General features: G+C 39.5%; 1 protein-coding gene across 1 annotated transcript; it reads left to right on the top strand.

The window, feature by feature from the left end:
* Positions 1-3169: 3169 nt before the first annotated feature.
* ccdc80l2 (coiled-coil domain containing 80 like 2) lies at positions 3170-12657 on the top strand. Its single transcript, XM_030742982.1, has 12 exons — positions 3170-3449; positions 3522-3610; positions 3762-3935; positions 4091-4242; positions 6245-6547; positions 6736-6976; positions 7135-7291; positions 8709-8845; positions 9230-9381; positions 9925-10028; positions 10882-10962; positions 12149-12657. The coding sequence occupies exons 1-12, from the start codon at positions 3170-3172 to the stop codon at positions 12481-12483; spliced, it is 2205 nt and encodes a 734-aa protein (XP_030598842.1). The 3' UTR covers positions 12484-12657.
* The last annotated feature ends 1453 nt before the right edge of the window (positions 12658-14110 follow it).

The raw sequence follows: 14110 nt of genomic DNA, 5'->3' as shown, positions 1-14110 counted from the left end.
ATAATGGATGATGGATGTCACAAAAGTAGAAATTTGACATAGAAACCCTTTTTATGGGATATATTAGTGAGGACTGATTTTTTTTTTTTTAAGGTTGTTTACCTTGAGGCCTCAGCAAGCTGATATTTTTTTTCATCATCCAGACTCCAAAATACACTTTTGTTTATATTAGCATAAGGCAGCTGACACAGGCTGAAGCATTTGGGGGCACTGGAGTTCTTGCTTATCTTGCAGCGTTGGTTATTCAACTTGAGGATTTGGACACTGATGTTAGAGGTGTCCTTTCCCCTTGTGATGTCATTGTGTGTTACCTCATATTGACCTGAAGCTGTAGTGCATTCAATTATGTTAGCATTGTAAGCTGCCATGCTAAACACTAAATGCCTGGTCTTCATTTGGTATGGTGGAGACAATCCTACACAGCTGTATGAAATCCAGTGTTCTCATGTAATAGGTAATATGAATGGTGCTCTGAGGTCAGTGGAAGGAGGCTTTCACTCTGTTGATGTTGGTCTTAACCCAAAGAAATACCATCACAGTGAATGTGACCTGTCAGGAAATAAAAATCCGACAGCAATCTCCAAAATTATGCATTTCCAATGAAAAAGGCAGCATTTTTTTGCTAGTAGACAAAAAACCTAAACAGTCTGTACTGACGAACAACATTATTTTCAGCTTCTTTTCTCTTTGAAACAGGGTTCATTCACTTACAGCACAACACATGTAAACAGAATGTATTTCTCACACATAGTGATCATCTGGTTCTCTTTATCAGGCCAACAGAGCGGGATGCATTGTAGCTGCACCTGGTTCTCATTATATTTCATTTCACCCTACAGACAGCTCTTCTAATTGCACTGGAAGCACGCATTCTTCCATTGTCTTTTTTTTTTTTTTTTTTTGTCTCTATTCTCATTAAATTGCTTCTTTGAGGTCAAGAAGCATGTGCACGAATATTTATAACTGTTATAACTCTTCAGAGCATGTGGTTTTTAGTCATGTCATTCTGAGTATTCACCTCCACCAAAGAGGTTGTGTTTTTAGTAGTGGTTGCGTGCATCCGTGTCATTCTGTAAACACAATAGTTCGAAAAGTTTTGAATGAATTCTGATAAAACTTTGTAGGGGTGGGGTCATGTTAACGATCCATTAAAATTTGGTTTTACATCCACCAAGGTCTTCAAAGTCACCTTAATGATTTATTGGTACATTGATTTATTGAAACTATGGCTCTTACAAGTGGGGTGTGTATTGTCAGCACATAGAAAGTACCATATGAAGATTTAAAATATGTCTCATTTGACCTCTGAACTCTTCTTCAAGGTCAGATTGATCTGAAGTTCAAAGTGATAATAATACTATATAGAGCTATTTAAAACTATGGTTCTTGTTTGTATTGTATTGACAACATAATGGCATATAGGGAATGATATTTGGGGATTCTAAATATCAGGTTACATTTGACCTCTGACCTTTTCTTCAAGGGCAAATAAGGTCAAACTTTCATAAAATTCTACTGCCTTTGCTTGTATTGGCAACATGTAAGAAATGATAACTGGTATATGGGGATTCTAAATATCACATTATAGTTTCGCATCAGGCTGTCTTTCAAGCTGACCCTGAAATGTGTTTTATCTTTAAAGAAAGGATTGTCAGGAGAAAGAGAATGAACTGCCTAGTTAGTTACAAATAAACTGCAGCATAATATTCTAGAATAAGCTCAAGTTATTTATGTCCAGCTCTTTACAAGTCATTACCTACTCCTACATAATCAAAGTAAACATCTGTCATGCTGCTCTTATCTGATTTTTACTGCGCAACAAACTTCTTAAAGTTCATTTAAAAAGAACAAAGAAAACAAAATGAATGTATAGAAAATACAAAACTATTTCCTTAAAAGAAAAAGAAAAAGAAAATACTGCCCAGAGAGCGAGGCAGTGTGGGGGAGGTTTGTGGTCTTGGCGTGCTTCTTGTTCTACCTGTTGCAGTTCTTCACTGTGTGCAATAGATTCAAGAAAGGATTCTTGATTATTAATAACACATGAAATGCTAAGAACATGCAACTGTGATATTTTTGTGGATGCTATATTTTTATAATAGAAAAACAATCCCACCTATTAAACAATAGGTTTAACAGGTGGGAGGAGGTTGTGCGATATTTAACTTGAAGCTGTATTTTCATATTGTAAAGACTGTCAGATTTAATGGCTGGAAAAGGATGAGTACTTTTACCTGGCAGAAGGCCATCTCCCTGTGGGAACATTTGTCTCCGATTGACAACTTTGAACTCGTGTGAACTTTTCTAGACATCGGCATCTGCAGTGTGGTCTGGGTTATTTATGGTAGCTGCCATTTCTCATCACTTAAAAGCTTCGACCCTCCTGAACAAAAGTTCACAACTTCACTGTGCTTGCTCTTTTCCTTGGAAACTCCCTGTCTCCCACCCCCATATGTGAAGCAACAAAAGGTTTGTGATTATCAGTTCATCCAGGTGCTAGTATCTGAGGGATAGTGAGATATGCATAAATCAAATCTGCTGAATGCAATTCAATTTCATTTGGTGAAGAGATTTAAACCAAAGACAATGTAGGGCACGAATTATGCAACAATGAGTGTTTTTTTGTACAGTTGTGTGAGTGTGTTTAATTTATGGTGGTGTGTGGGAGAGAGAGGGACAGAGAGAAAGTTTTCTGCGAGAAAATGCTTTGAAGTTGCAGAAAATTCCAGGAGTTTCCTGTTAAAGGGTCTGGGGTTTAATTTGAACCAGGAGTGTGTGTGTGTGTGCAGGGAGAGGAGTATCTCTCGAGTCAGTTTCTCTGCTGGTGAGAGGGGTTAACACCCCTGTAGTCTTTGCTTTTCCTTTTCCTTTTCAAAGTCCAAGTTGGAGCCACCTGTTTTTCACGATACAGCGATACAGCCTTCAGTGTGGTGTTGAACTGGGATTCAAACTATCATCCTCTCTGGAAGCTTTGGGATTTTTTTCTTTTTATACGTCAGAATATCACTTTGGAAATCCTTCTAGTCTGTTTCAGATGCAACACTGCTGCCTAAGACCTAGCTGTGGTGTAAACAGCACTACACATATGTATTTTTATTTCAGATGAGGATTTATGAGCTGCTAAGCGGTTCCAGCTGATCGCCAGACCAATTTATTTGCAACATCAGTCAGGATGTCTCAATTTTGCGTCTCACGCTATCTGTTGCTCTTTGCTGCTTTGTGGAGCCTCAGCAACCTGGGTTTGCTAGCTGCATGGCCAGGCTTCGGTGAGAGTAAGCCAATGGAGCTGTTGGACCCTAATGTACGGGACTGGGGAGACTATTCAGATCTTCCCCCAGGAATTGAGCATGGATTGGGGCTGGAAGAAAAAGTTGAAGATGGATACAACAGAGAAGTTGGAGGGTCATCATCAAGCTTGGCTCCAGAGATGGATTTCCTGGCTGACTTTGCAGGTAAGAGAAATGAATTGACCAGCAGATGTTTCTGTTTTTAATGTTCCTACAGCCACTTGTTTCCCCCTGCAGGAAAAAAGCGTCTGTGGGTGATAACAGCTCAGTCCAGCAATGACCACTACCTTCGTATGATGGAGAAACAGCTAGAAGAAATGGAGCAGGTAGTTCTCTGCAATTTATTCTGATACACACTCATCATTTATTCCTATTTTCTTTCATTTTTTTTTAAATTTACCTTAAAACCTCAACACAGCTGCTTATTCATCAGTTTTGACTCATTTATTTCATTGTTTCTTTTTCTGTCTTGCTCAGAAAGGATTGAACTGCCATTTAGCAGAAAGAGACACATACATCATTACCATCATCCAGAATGCCATGATGGAGGGACGCATCCAGAAAACAACTTTTCAAGGAGATGCCACAGTCGAGAACCTGGACCCCGACATGGTCACCAAACTGCTGCACTACCTGGAGCTCACCAGCCAAGTAACCAGTGTCCCATAAACAGTGTGATTCATTTCAAACTCTTGCCAACATATAAACAAGTTACCGCCTATTTGACTCTTTTAAAAACTGAAGTGTTTCCTGATGGTTTAGCAGTTGACCTGCTTCTGATTTGTGTTTAACACCAATCATGTCAGGAGCAAGCGTTCACCATGCTGGTTATGAAGAAGAACCTACGGGTCAGCGAGCGCTTCCCTTATCCGGTCCGTGTCGAGGCCATTTTAGAGCTCATTGATCAGTTCCCTATGAGGAAGCTGGAGAAGATAACCAGAAAAGGATCTCAGTTCAGGTTTTACTACCTCACTTTTACTTTGATGTGATGAGTGATTTTACAAGGTGCAATATAAAATGAAACTGTTGCTTTTTTATAGAAAGAACAAAAATAATTTAAAATTCTGGTAAATTTTTCAAAAAAAAAGTTATTTGTCTGGCACCACTATGGGTTTCACAGAAGGTGCAAAACTTCCTCTCAAGTCACTTTAAGCTATGCTAAGAGGATGGCTCTAGTGATGGCAATGTTGATTTACATTTAGATATATCAACAACTTCTGAGGAAAATAAATTTGGTACAATCATTTATTATCATGGCAGCATGGTGGTGCAATGGTTAAAAAAAGGTCCTAGGTTAGAATCCACCTTGGCTGGAGCCTTTCTGTGTGGAGTTTGCATGTTCTCCCCGTGTCTGTGTGAGTTCTCTCGGGTACTCTGGTTTCCTCCCACACTCCAAGGATATGCAGTTAGTGGGGTCTGGTTAATTGGTGATTCTAAATTGCCCATAGGTGTGAATATGAGTGTGAATGGTTGCCTATTTCTCTGGGTTGGCCCTGCAACAGGCTGGCGACCTGTCCAGGGTGTATCCTGCCTCTCACCGTATGACAGCTGGGATAGGCTCCAGCCCCCATATGTTAACAGTTTTAGACTAAATGTCTTAAAGTAATCATAGTGCAACCAAGCATTCAGGGTGTATAGTCACTTTCATTAAGGAGAGAATGATCTCTCTAAATATTCTCTAAATGGATGGATGGATGGATGGATGGATGCATGGATGGATGGATGGATGCATGGATGGATGGAACTTTTGTCAGCTCTTGATGATCGTGTGTAAAATAAGACACTTCCTCCTGCAGACAAGAACATATCAGCTAGTCTGTAGAACCTTCTGAGTGAACACCACTGTCCAACTCTGACTTTTAAAAGTATGCAATTCAGAGTATATTAATAAAACTGGTGTTAAAACATCTGCAAACTTAAAATATACAGAAGACACTGACACCCGATTCAATGATCTGATAACATATACCTGTTTAGATTGCATGCATGAAAACTTCAACATCAGAAGATCCCACTTGATAACTTGAGGCAATAGTGAAAGCATGGACTCTCCTCAGGAGAAATTGTTGGTTTCAACAGCAAAAATCTACCAACAAAAATTTAACATCAATTTGGAAAACCCGAGTTGGAAGAAAACAGAGCTTGAAAGTCAATATTTGGTATGATTGCCTTTATTCTTCAGCACAGCCTGAAGGCTTTCAGTAATTTCTTTAAGTAGTCTTCAGGGATGGTTCTCCAGGCTTCTTGAAGGACATTCAAAGCTCTTCTTAGGATGTTGGATGATCAAACTGACTAAAGTTTTATCTATTTTACATTTTCAAAACTTAACTTTGAGTAAGTTTTTCTATTTCAGCAAAATATTTAAGCATAAAACCTATCTAAACAATTTGAAACTATACAAGTCAAAGTTTTTGTGATGAAAGCGCCACCTCTTGGTGACATTCTACAATTGACTCAAAGCTGCGTGTTTATAGTGGACAGAGATACGCCCCTGGAGAAGGATGGGGGGCCTCCCAGCAGCTGGGAGCAGTCATTCAAAGTGGTTGTACCAGCATAAACAGTTGGAGACTGACCTCACTTCTGGACAACTGAAGCAACTACCAATAGGAGTGAAGTATACTAGTGACTGGCATATGACAGTTGGAAAATATGCAAAAGACTAATCTATGCAACCAGAGTTTCAAATGTTGACTGCAATGACCGAATATCAGCTACAAAACAAAGAACAAAAAGTGAATCAATTTATTTGTGAATGGGGCCTTAGTCTATGCTGCTAACCAGACTTGCTACTACATCATCTCCCATCATTTTTGTCTTTTAAAGTGACTGGCACTTACATTCATGAGTTATCAAAAAGTAATAAATGAAAAAAAAAATAGCAGCAAAAAAAAATTACAGTTTAAGCTGATCATCCAAGTGACCATGCATGTGAACTTATGGTTTCCTATGCCATGTTTTAGGTGTAAAACCACCAAGAAGAAGATTGTGATAAAAAGAAAAAAGATGACGCCGAGCCCTCAGAGGCGAGGAAATGTGACTTCTGTGGTGGCATTACAAAGACGTCCTCTGGATAAAAAAGCTGCCCTGAAGAGTAGGATTCAGGATATACTGAATGGTCGGTCGAGGTTTGTAATCCGTAAAGTGCCTGTGAGGACAAAGACTTCGAGCAGTGATGATCGTGCCACTTCAAATGCACAGGAAAAAGCAAGAGTGACCAGTCCTCCATCTGTTTCAAGGAGCAATAAGGAAATTAAGAAAGACAGGTAATGTCTTCATAAGTTTGATTGTTTTGTGAGACTTTGAAACAGAGTGAAGAGTGCGCCTGTGAATGTTTTGATTTGTGTTCACATCTGGTGTCTCTTGCCTCCTCGTCTCCTTACACCACATAAATGCTGTTTTCAGTGCTGGATGGACATCAAAGTGACTTTTTTTTTTATATACTGTATTGCAGCACTCACCCATCTGTGGAAGAAGGAAAGAAGAAACATGCAGAGAAAAAAAATGGAGCTCAAACTGAGCAGAGTGGAAAGGAGAACAAAAAGGAAAAACAGAGGTCTAAGAAAAAAGGCAAAGGGAAAAAGGGAAAGAAGAGAAAAGGAAGGGGGGGGAAGTCCAACAGAGAGGCAAGTGAGAAGGATAAAGCAGCACTGAAGGAGTTTTTTGACAGTTTAAAGGGGACCAGAAGGTTGATGGTAAGAGTTTTTGTCTAATCTTTCTGTTTCTCTTTGCATTTTTCCCCTCTTTTGCCTTTACATCTCGAATCTACCTTATCCTGCTGAACAGAGGCCTCCACACTGTTACACAGCTGTACCTGAACCAATATTCACGTTTTTGTGTTGTCTCATACGAGGTGATCTCAACACCCAGCAGAGATGCAACACTCTACACCCAGCAGACTGAAGAGAACGGGAAACATCGCTGTGAACTCGCTATGAGGAAGATCACAGTGGCAACCATTGCTGGTCAAGGAAGTGATGCTACACTTACACTGCAGCACTACCGCCTAGGTAGGAAGTGTTTTCGCTTTTGTGTTTGGTGTGTGGGTGATGTTTTCTGTTTAAATATTTGCATTTCAACATTTGGTTAGGTTCCCTTCCTAGAATTCACTGAACCGATAGTTTAAAAAACAAAAACAAACAAACATCTAAGGCATGACCAAAGGCAAACACGGTGCTTCCTCAAAACTGAAAGTTAACAAAACAGCCTAAAGTGGTGACCCATTGACAGCATGCTAAACATAGATAACAGTAAAATACATAGACTAGTGGAAAGGTAAGAAACCACTGAGGTAAAGCAACACAATTTCACAGAGACATAAATTAGCCCTCAGTCACACAGGCCTAGAGACTGGCAACCCATGGCAACCTCCGGTAGGGAAGAATATGTTTTCCGCAACTGCTTGGAAAGTGGTCGCTGGAAGTTGCTGGCTGTTGCAAGGTGAACTTGGTTGGAAAGACTGTGCTGCACCAAAAACCTCCTTGTGATCACTTTGGTCACCAGCAGATTGCCACAGTTGCCCCTGGATTGCAAGCAAGATGCTGACTTGTGTGCAATGTCAATGTTGTCCATGCAAACTGCTAGCAACCAAAGCGATCATAAGGAAGGTTTTAGTGCAGCACCATATTCCTCTTTGCAACCAGTGTCACCCAGCGAATGCCAGCAAACTCCAGGAGTCACTTGCCAGCCAGCCAGGGAATACACATTTTTCCCCAGCAACCTGTGGTTGCCAGGGAGTCTCTGTCAATTTTTGTAACTGGAGCATTAACCACACATCAGCTGGTCAGAGAATACACATTTTTCACTAGAGGCTGGTCTTCAAGTCTGCGTGACTGGGGCTTTATTGAACAAAATGTAATGGTAGGCTAATCTATCCAATATATGTTGAGACATTTCACTCAACACCAAAAAGTTCAGTCTCATTATGATGTTAAATACTAATAAGTCAGGAGAACAATGAAGTCACTGGGATTCATCATCAGGGAACAAACCCATACAATCACACTTTCTTTATGGCACCACAGCTGATGGCTTCAGTTCCCATTAGCCTTCAGATAAAGTACTTTCTGATCTAGCGCACCAGGAAGTAACAATGTGATTTTGTCCTGTGTTATGTAGTAAATGTTTAGTCTGATTCCCTCACATACAACCCTGTGATACTGCAGCAGTTACATTTTAACAGGTATCACAGTAGCCCCTTACCGCAAGATGAGTTGCTGAGGACAGATGAAATCTAACAAAAGCCCTGTGTACTGTTTTTATTGTCTTCAAAGACTGCTGAGTTCAAACATTGTTCAGAGACACCGATTTAACACTGCGGTTATAATTACTGTTTTTGTTGCATGCATTGTAAGGTGTACATGGTGATTTCTCTGGCATCTATGTGTGCACGCATTGATTTATATGCTTTGTTTGCGTGTGCTTCAGAGTCAGAATCTCCACTCAGTGACCGTGGAGAGCATTTATTGGATTCAGGCCCCATCTCTCTGCTGAGAGCAGAGCTCGGCCTGTCATCGCCTGACCTCTTTTCAATGACGGTCACAGATTATGACATCAAGCCCGGTGTAAGAAAATCTCACCTGAGCTTTCTGAGTTTTTCTTATCCTTTTTTTTTGGCTTTGACAAGCTTCTTCCCAGCACTGCTTTGAGTCACATTCACACCTGAGAGCAGTTGAGTTTAGAGACACATGAACAAGATTTCGTTAGCTAAAGCAATCATTTCATTTTAAATGTTTAAAGGAACCCATTTAGTCAGGCAACGATGGCACTTGGCATTTACCAAATAAGAAAAAACTTTTAATAATTTTTAATAATCCAACTGTGTCAGAACACATTTTCCTTATTGTTTAGTTGCTTATGTAGACTCATAAAGACTGTTGACATAATCTCATGTAGCTATGGTAGTAAAAATACTTTTGTTGCCTAATCTGCTCTTATCCTTCCCCCAGAGAGTCTTCGAGGCTCCCCCATCAAGCCTGGCTTTGTTTGAATACATTGACAACTTTCCCTCAAGGCACCCAGAAAAAGAGAAGGAAAGAAAGAGTCCTCCAATGTGCTCTAAAGACACGCAACAGTCTGTAACAGAAAATTCACTTCTCAGGTAAAATAATCACTTTTTATTTCAGGGGAGGCAGCCATCCGCTAAGAAAACAACAAAGTCAAAATAAATTTGAAATTTTAGCGCCATTGTTTCCAAGATAAAGTTAACCAGTGTCGGCATATTTTAATCTTTTTGCTTGTTATTTTTCCCCTTATCACCTTCAGTTGCTAACAGGGGGGGGGGAAACACATTCGGTGGCAGCAGCCTTTGTGTAAAGCATGCATCCCTGAAGGTTTCACAGTCCAATCCCAGCCTCCAGATCAGGAATATATATTTGCTGCTTTTCACCCTGCTGTTAAATAATGTAATAATTTTCCTTTACCCAGCAGAAACATCTGATTTGTCCAAACTGCTTACAGTTTATTTTTGTTTCTGTTTTCATAACACAATACATGACTTGAAGTGTACAATAAATGGTTTCAAATTTAAAAAACGAGGAGAACTGAATCTAAGGTCTTCCATCTTGTGAGGCTGGTGGGGTCATGACTGAATGAAACTGAGGGACACTCAAGCTTAAAATCTGTATGTTTTATGTATGTCTAGGTTCATGTCAAAGAGAAGACTGCTGCTCATCTCTGCTCCCTCTGAGGATGACTATTTTTTCCAGCAGCAGCTCTCTGCTGTCAGAGGACAGGAGTGTCACCTGGGTATGTTTTTTTTTAATGTCTGTGGTAACAAGGAAGTGCTGAAGCCAAGTCAGGCAGGCCAAAATAAGACTTTTGTTTCCCTTTATGGCCAGAATCACACAATGAATATTAAATATGTTATGCATCTACAAAAATATGCAGTAAGACAGACACATGTTAAATATATAACTGTCATAATGTGAGGCTGACTGGAGCCACAAAGCAGGCTTAATAAGTAGTAACTTTTTAATTAAGTGATGTTTTTACTATAAAGAAAGTGAGTAGTGAAGGGACTGTGGCAGAGGAACAAGCATTACTTCAATATGCATGGCGTCAAAGGAGCTATGCAGAGGAGAGAATGAGAGTAAAGTGGCTGCCCAGGAAGTGAATATTTCAAGTTAATGAGTAAGCTGAAGCAGATTGAATCTTACTTGAGTTGCCAGGCAGACTGAGTGTGGGCCACAGATGTCCAGGTGGGGGTGAGGAGGAGAAACTAAACTGCTTGAGTTGTTACTAAATTGCAAGTAAGTTGATTCTTGAGCAGGCAGCTTTCAAACAGGGATCTCAAGTGAGCAGCTATGAGGAAACAAGAATCTGCCCATAGGTGGAGGAGGCCTGACGCAGCCAACCCAGCAACTGCACCTGAAACATTTAAAGGACATGGAGAAAGAGGAACACAAACAAAAATCCCTAACTCACCGAGTTCTGCTGAATAACAATAACCACAGATACACATGCATTTAGCTGAATGGACCCATCAACACAAGTGCATTTCTTTATGCATAATAATGGATCTTTTTGATTATCTGATTTACAATCCTGAATGAGACCCGTTTAATGTCCTAAAATTTGGCTTCTTGGATGTTTTTCTCAGGTATTCGCCACTTTGCCATGCTAAAGCTGTTAGGAACTGCAGAAAAAGCATCAGGAACTGTTGAGTTATTTCCCTTAAATGGTAAGTCATTGTCATGTGGGGCATTCCAGGTTTTTTTTTTTTTTTAGGTATATTGCCAAAAGTCTTTCCTCATCTGCCTTCATACACATGTGAACTTGAATAACATCCCATATCGGCCCACCTTTAGCAACTTCAACTCTTCTGGGAAGGCTTTTCACAAGGTTTAGGAATGTGTAAGTAAGTAAGCCAGCAGTCTGAGAGCAAAGTGCTCTATTGGGGTGATACGGTATGAGATCTTTCAGATAAGGTGGGGACTGTTTATTCAGGGCCTTGTATGTAAGAAGATGGATTTTAAATTCAGTTCTGGATTTAACAGGGATGAAGAGAAGCCAATCTGGGAGAAATATGCCCCCCTTTTCTAGTAACTGTCAGTACTCTCACTGCAGCATTTTGGATCACCTAAAGACTTTTCAGGGTGCTTTTAAAAGATGGATGGGTAAATGAATACTTTTGGCAATGCAGTGTATATGAGATGGTAATGGAACATACACCTTAGAAATTCTTAGCAATACTGTATATTTTAAGGTGAGTACGTAACTAAACATTTTATTTTAAGAATAGACTCTGTGCAAATGTGGTTAGTACAATGTCACCATTTTGTGGACTCCAACAAACTAAATTAATCAACCAATGTAAGTTGTAGCTGATGGGAACTATAACTTCCTTCAATATTTATATCTTGTCATGTCACTACTGCAGGGCCTTTGCCAGGGGTAGATGCATGCTTTGGTCTGCACAGTGATGCAGTTGGCAAGTGTAGTTTGGCAGAGAGAAAATATAAATAGCAGTACATGCTACACTAAAATATGCATTTTGATTTTGGGGCTAACTGTCTCTTTAAACATACAAAAACAATTTAAATGTCAGTACAGTTGTCATAAAGGGGAAATTTAGCTGTAGAGAACAAACAGCTTTTGTTCCAGGTAGTAAAGCTGTTTATTTCTGCTGTAACTTTAACACAGATATCTATGGGGATAATCTGACTTTTGGGACCAGCCTAGAGGAACTGTTTTTGCAAATTCTTCTTTGGCTTTGATTTTATGGTTAAACTGCCATAAGATTCTATCTAATCTGAACCAATCCCAGAGGTTTCTGAACTCACAACTGTCCTCATATTTGTTCTTTCCTTTTTGCTATGTTCTGTAATTTGAACAACTTAGCTTCCACTCTGCCGTCCTTTCCCCAGGTCGCAGTCAGACCGAGGTTGAGTCGTTATCCCCTGATATGGTCAACAATATGAGAGAGCAGCTAAAGATTGGTAAGGATTATTTCAGCATGGTGGTTGTGGGGAAGGATGGCGACATCAAGGCATGGTTCCCATCCCCAACATGGTCTCTGGATAATATCTACGACCTGGTGGACTCTATGGAGCTCCGCCTTGAGGAGGAGAAGCTGCAGAAGAGACTGGGGATTCATTGCCTGGAGGACAGAGGAAGAGGAGGCAGCGAGGGGGGGGAATATCGTGGATACAATGAAGAGACGGCAGAAGAGATGCACTTCTACCACCAATCGGAGGAATAATGAGAAAAAAGGAGGAAGAAGCATTTATCTACCTAAATTCTTGAAATGAAAAAGAAAATGTATCAACACATGGATTTGACAAGAGCCAATGATTAAACAAAGACCTCTAAACTGGACTCATAGGAATCAGTAAAGTCTGTATAGATGATGATCTGGTGGCTACTGCAATAATAAGCTGGATATTTTATAAGAAATAAAATACATTTGAAAAAATGAGCAGACAATAATGAACTGGTCTCATTCAAGCCCTTCAATTGCTCTTTAGAAAAGCTGCTTGCATGCTGGGAAGAAAGTTAATTCAAGACTGAGCAGAGTGTGTTTTTTAGCAACACTTCAGTCTAGACCTTTAAAACGCCTTCACTGTGCACGTACAAAAAAAGAGGAGACACCCTCTATTGAAATATGATGATGCTAATACTGTATTTAAATAGAACAGAAGGTCTTTTATTTAAATCAAGCTAAACATCTATTTTTAAAGAACTGCAGACAACCCATGATCAGTAAAACAAAGTTGTTAATGCAGGTCTCTGTCCATGTCTGAGATGATTTATTACTCTCAAAAACCCCTAAATCTTAACCAACCCACGATCAAGTAAAGGGAACAGAGAATGTTCATGGAATGAAACTTATGTCAGCGATATCCTGCAGCAATCTTTAGTAAAATCAACGCAACGAGAAGATGTGCAGACTGAGTTTAGAGGAAATTCATGTGTCCAAAATAGCTCACATACAATAATGAGGATGTTGGGCTCTGCAAGTGCAGCAAAGTAAAAAAGAGTTAATAGCACCTTTAATAAAAAAGGTATATACAGCACAGAGGGAGACGGGAAAAATAATACAGACGGGGCAAAAAAAAAGACATTTAAATATTGTTTCATTTATCATAAATTTGAGTAAAATGTCTTATAAAGTGTTCCAAAATGGCATTTAACAATGAGGAGATCATCCTGGAATGCATTGAAGCTAAAGGTGGTAACCCATTACACATTCTGAAGACTGGCAGGTGATGATATAGCTATAATGTGCAACATGAAGACAAACGAAAGGTCAATAAGTGGAGCAATTAATCTATCCAAAACGTAGTAAAATGTGGCAAAGCAAAAGAAGAGAAAACAGAACAACAAAAAAAAAACATAAGTGACTCTAAATTCTATTTTAGCTTTAACCCCAAAAGCTGAAGTATGAGTAAGAAAAAGAATGAAGGCGGAAGGAAAACAGAAAGTCACTCTGGACTCAGAGACTTCAAACTGTGTCACGTTACAGATAAAAGGTAGTGGGAAAAGATCCATATATATTACTACCAACCTTGCTGTGAATCTTTTAAGTTTATGTAGTTATATAAGTGAATGTTGTTATTTGTCCTCTAAAAGCCTTTTTGGTTATATCCATTAAAAAATGAAAGAAAAACATCTTACTAATATCAAAGCATGTATATCTAAAAGGTTTCTTCAGATTGAAGAAAAAGACTGAAAACTTGTTAATGGAAAGAAAACTAAGAGCACCGCTGAGCAGGTGCCAACACTCATCTGTTTTTTTCTTGATGATTTTTGATGATGGCAGATCCTCATCACAAGCTCAGTTCAGTTGTATGTGCGTTGTAGGTTTACGTAATGAGGTCAAGGGCTCT

The sequence above is a fragment of the Archocentrus centrarchus genome, chromosome 12, assembly GCF_007364275.1.
Source record: "Archocentrus centrarchus isolate MPI-CPG fArcCen1 chromosome 12, fArcCen1, whole genome shotgun sequence".
Classification (NCBI taxonomy): Eukaryota; Metazoa; Chordata; class Actinopteri; order Cichliformes; family Cichlidae; genus Archocentrus; species Archocentrus centrarchus.
This window is presented reverse-complemented; position numbering and strand designations above follow the sequence as displayed.

What these genes read in the sequence shown, in the direction of transcription:
- ccdc80l2 (XM_030742982.1), top strand. Translation starts at nt 3,170, where the DNA reads ATGTCTCAATTTTGCGTCTCACGCTATCTGTTGCTCTTTGCTGCTTTG. An exon ending in AGCTAGAAGAAATGGAGCAG is followed by an intron (nt 3,611 to 3,761) that starts GTAGTTCTCTGC and finishes TGTCTTGCTCAG; the next exon opens with AAAGGATTGAACTGCCATTT. An exon ending in AAGGAAATTAAGAAAGACAG is followed by an intron (nt 6,548 to 6,735) that starts GTAATGTCTTCA and finishes ACTGTATTGCAG; the next exon opens with CACTCACCCATCTGTGGAAG.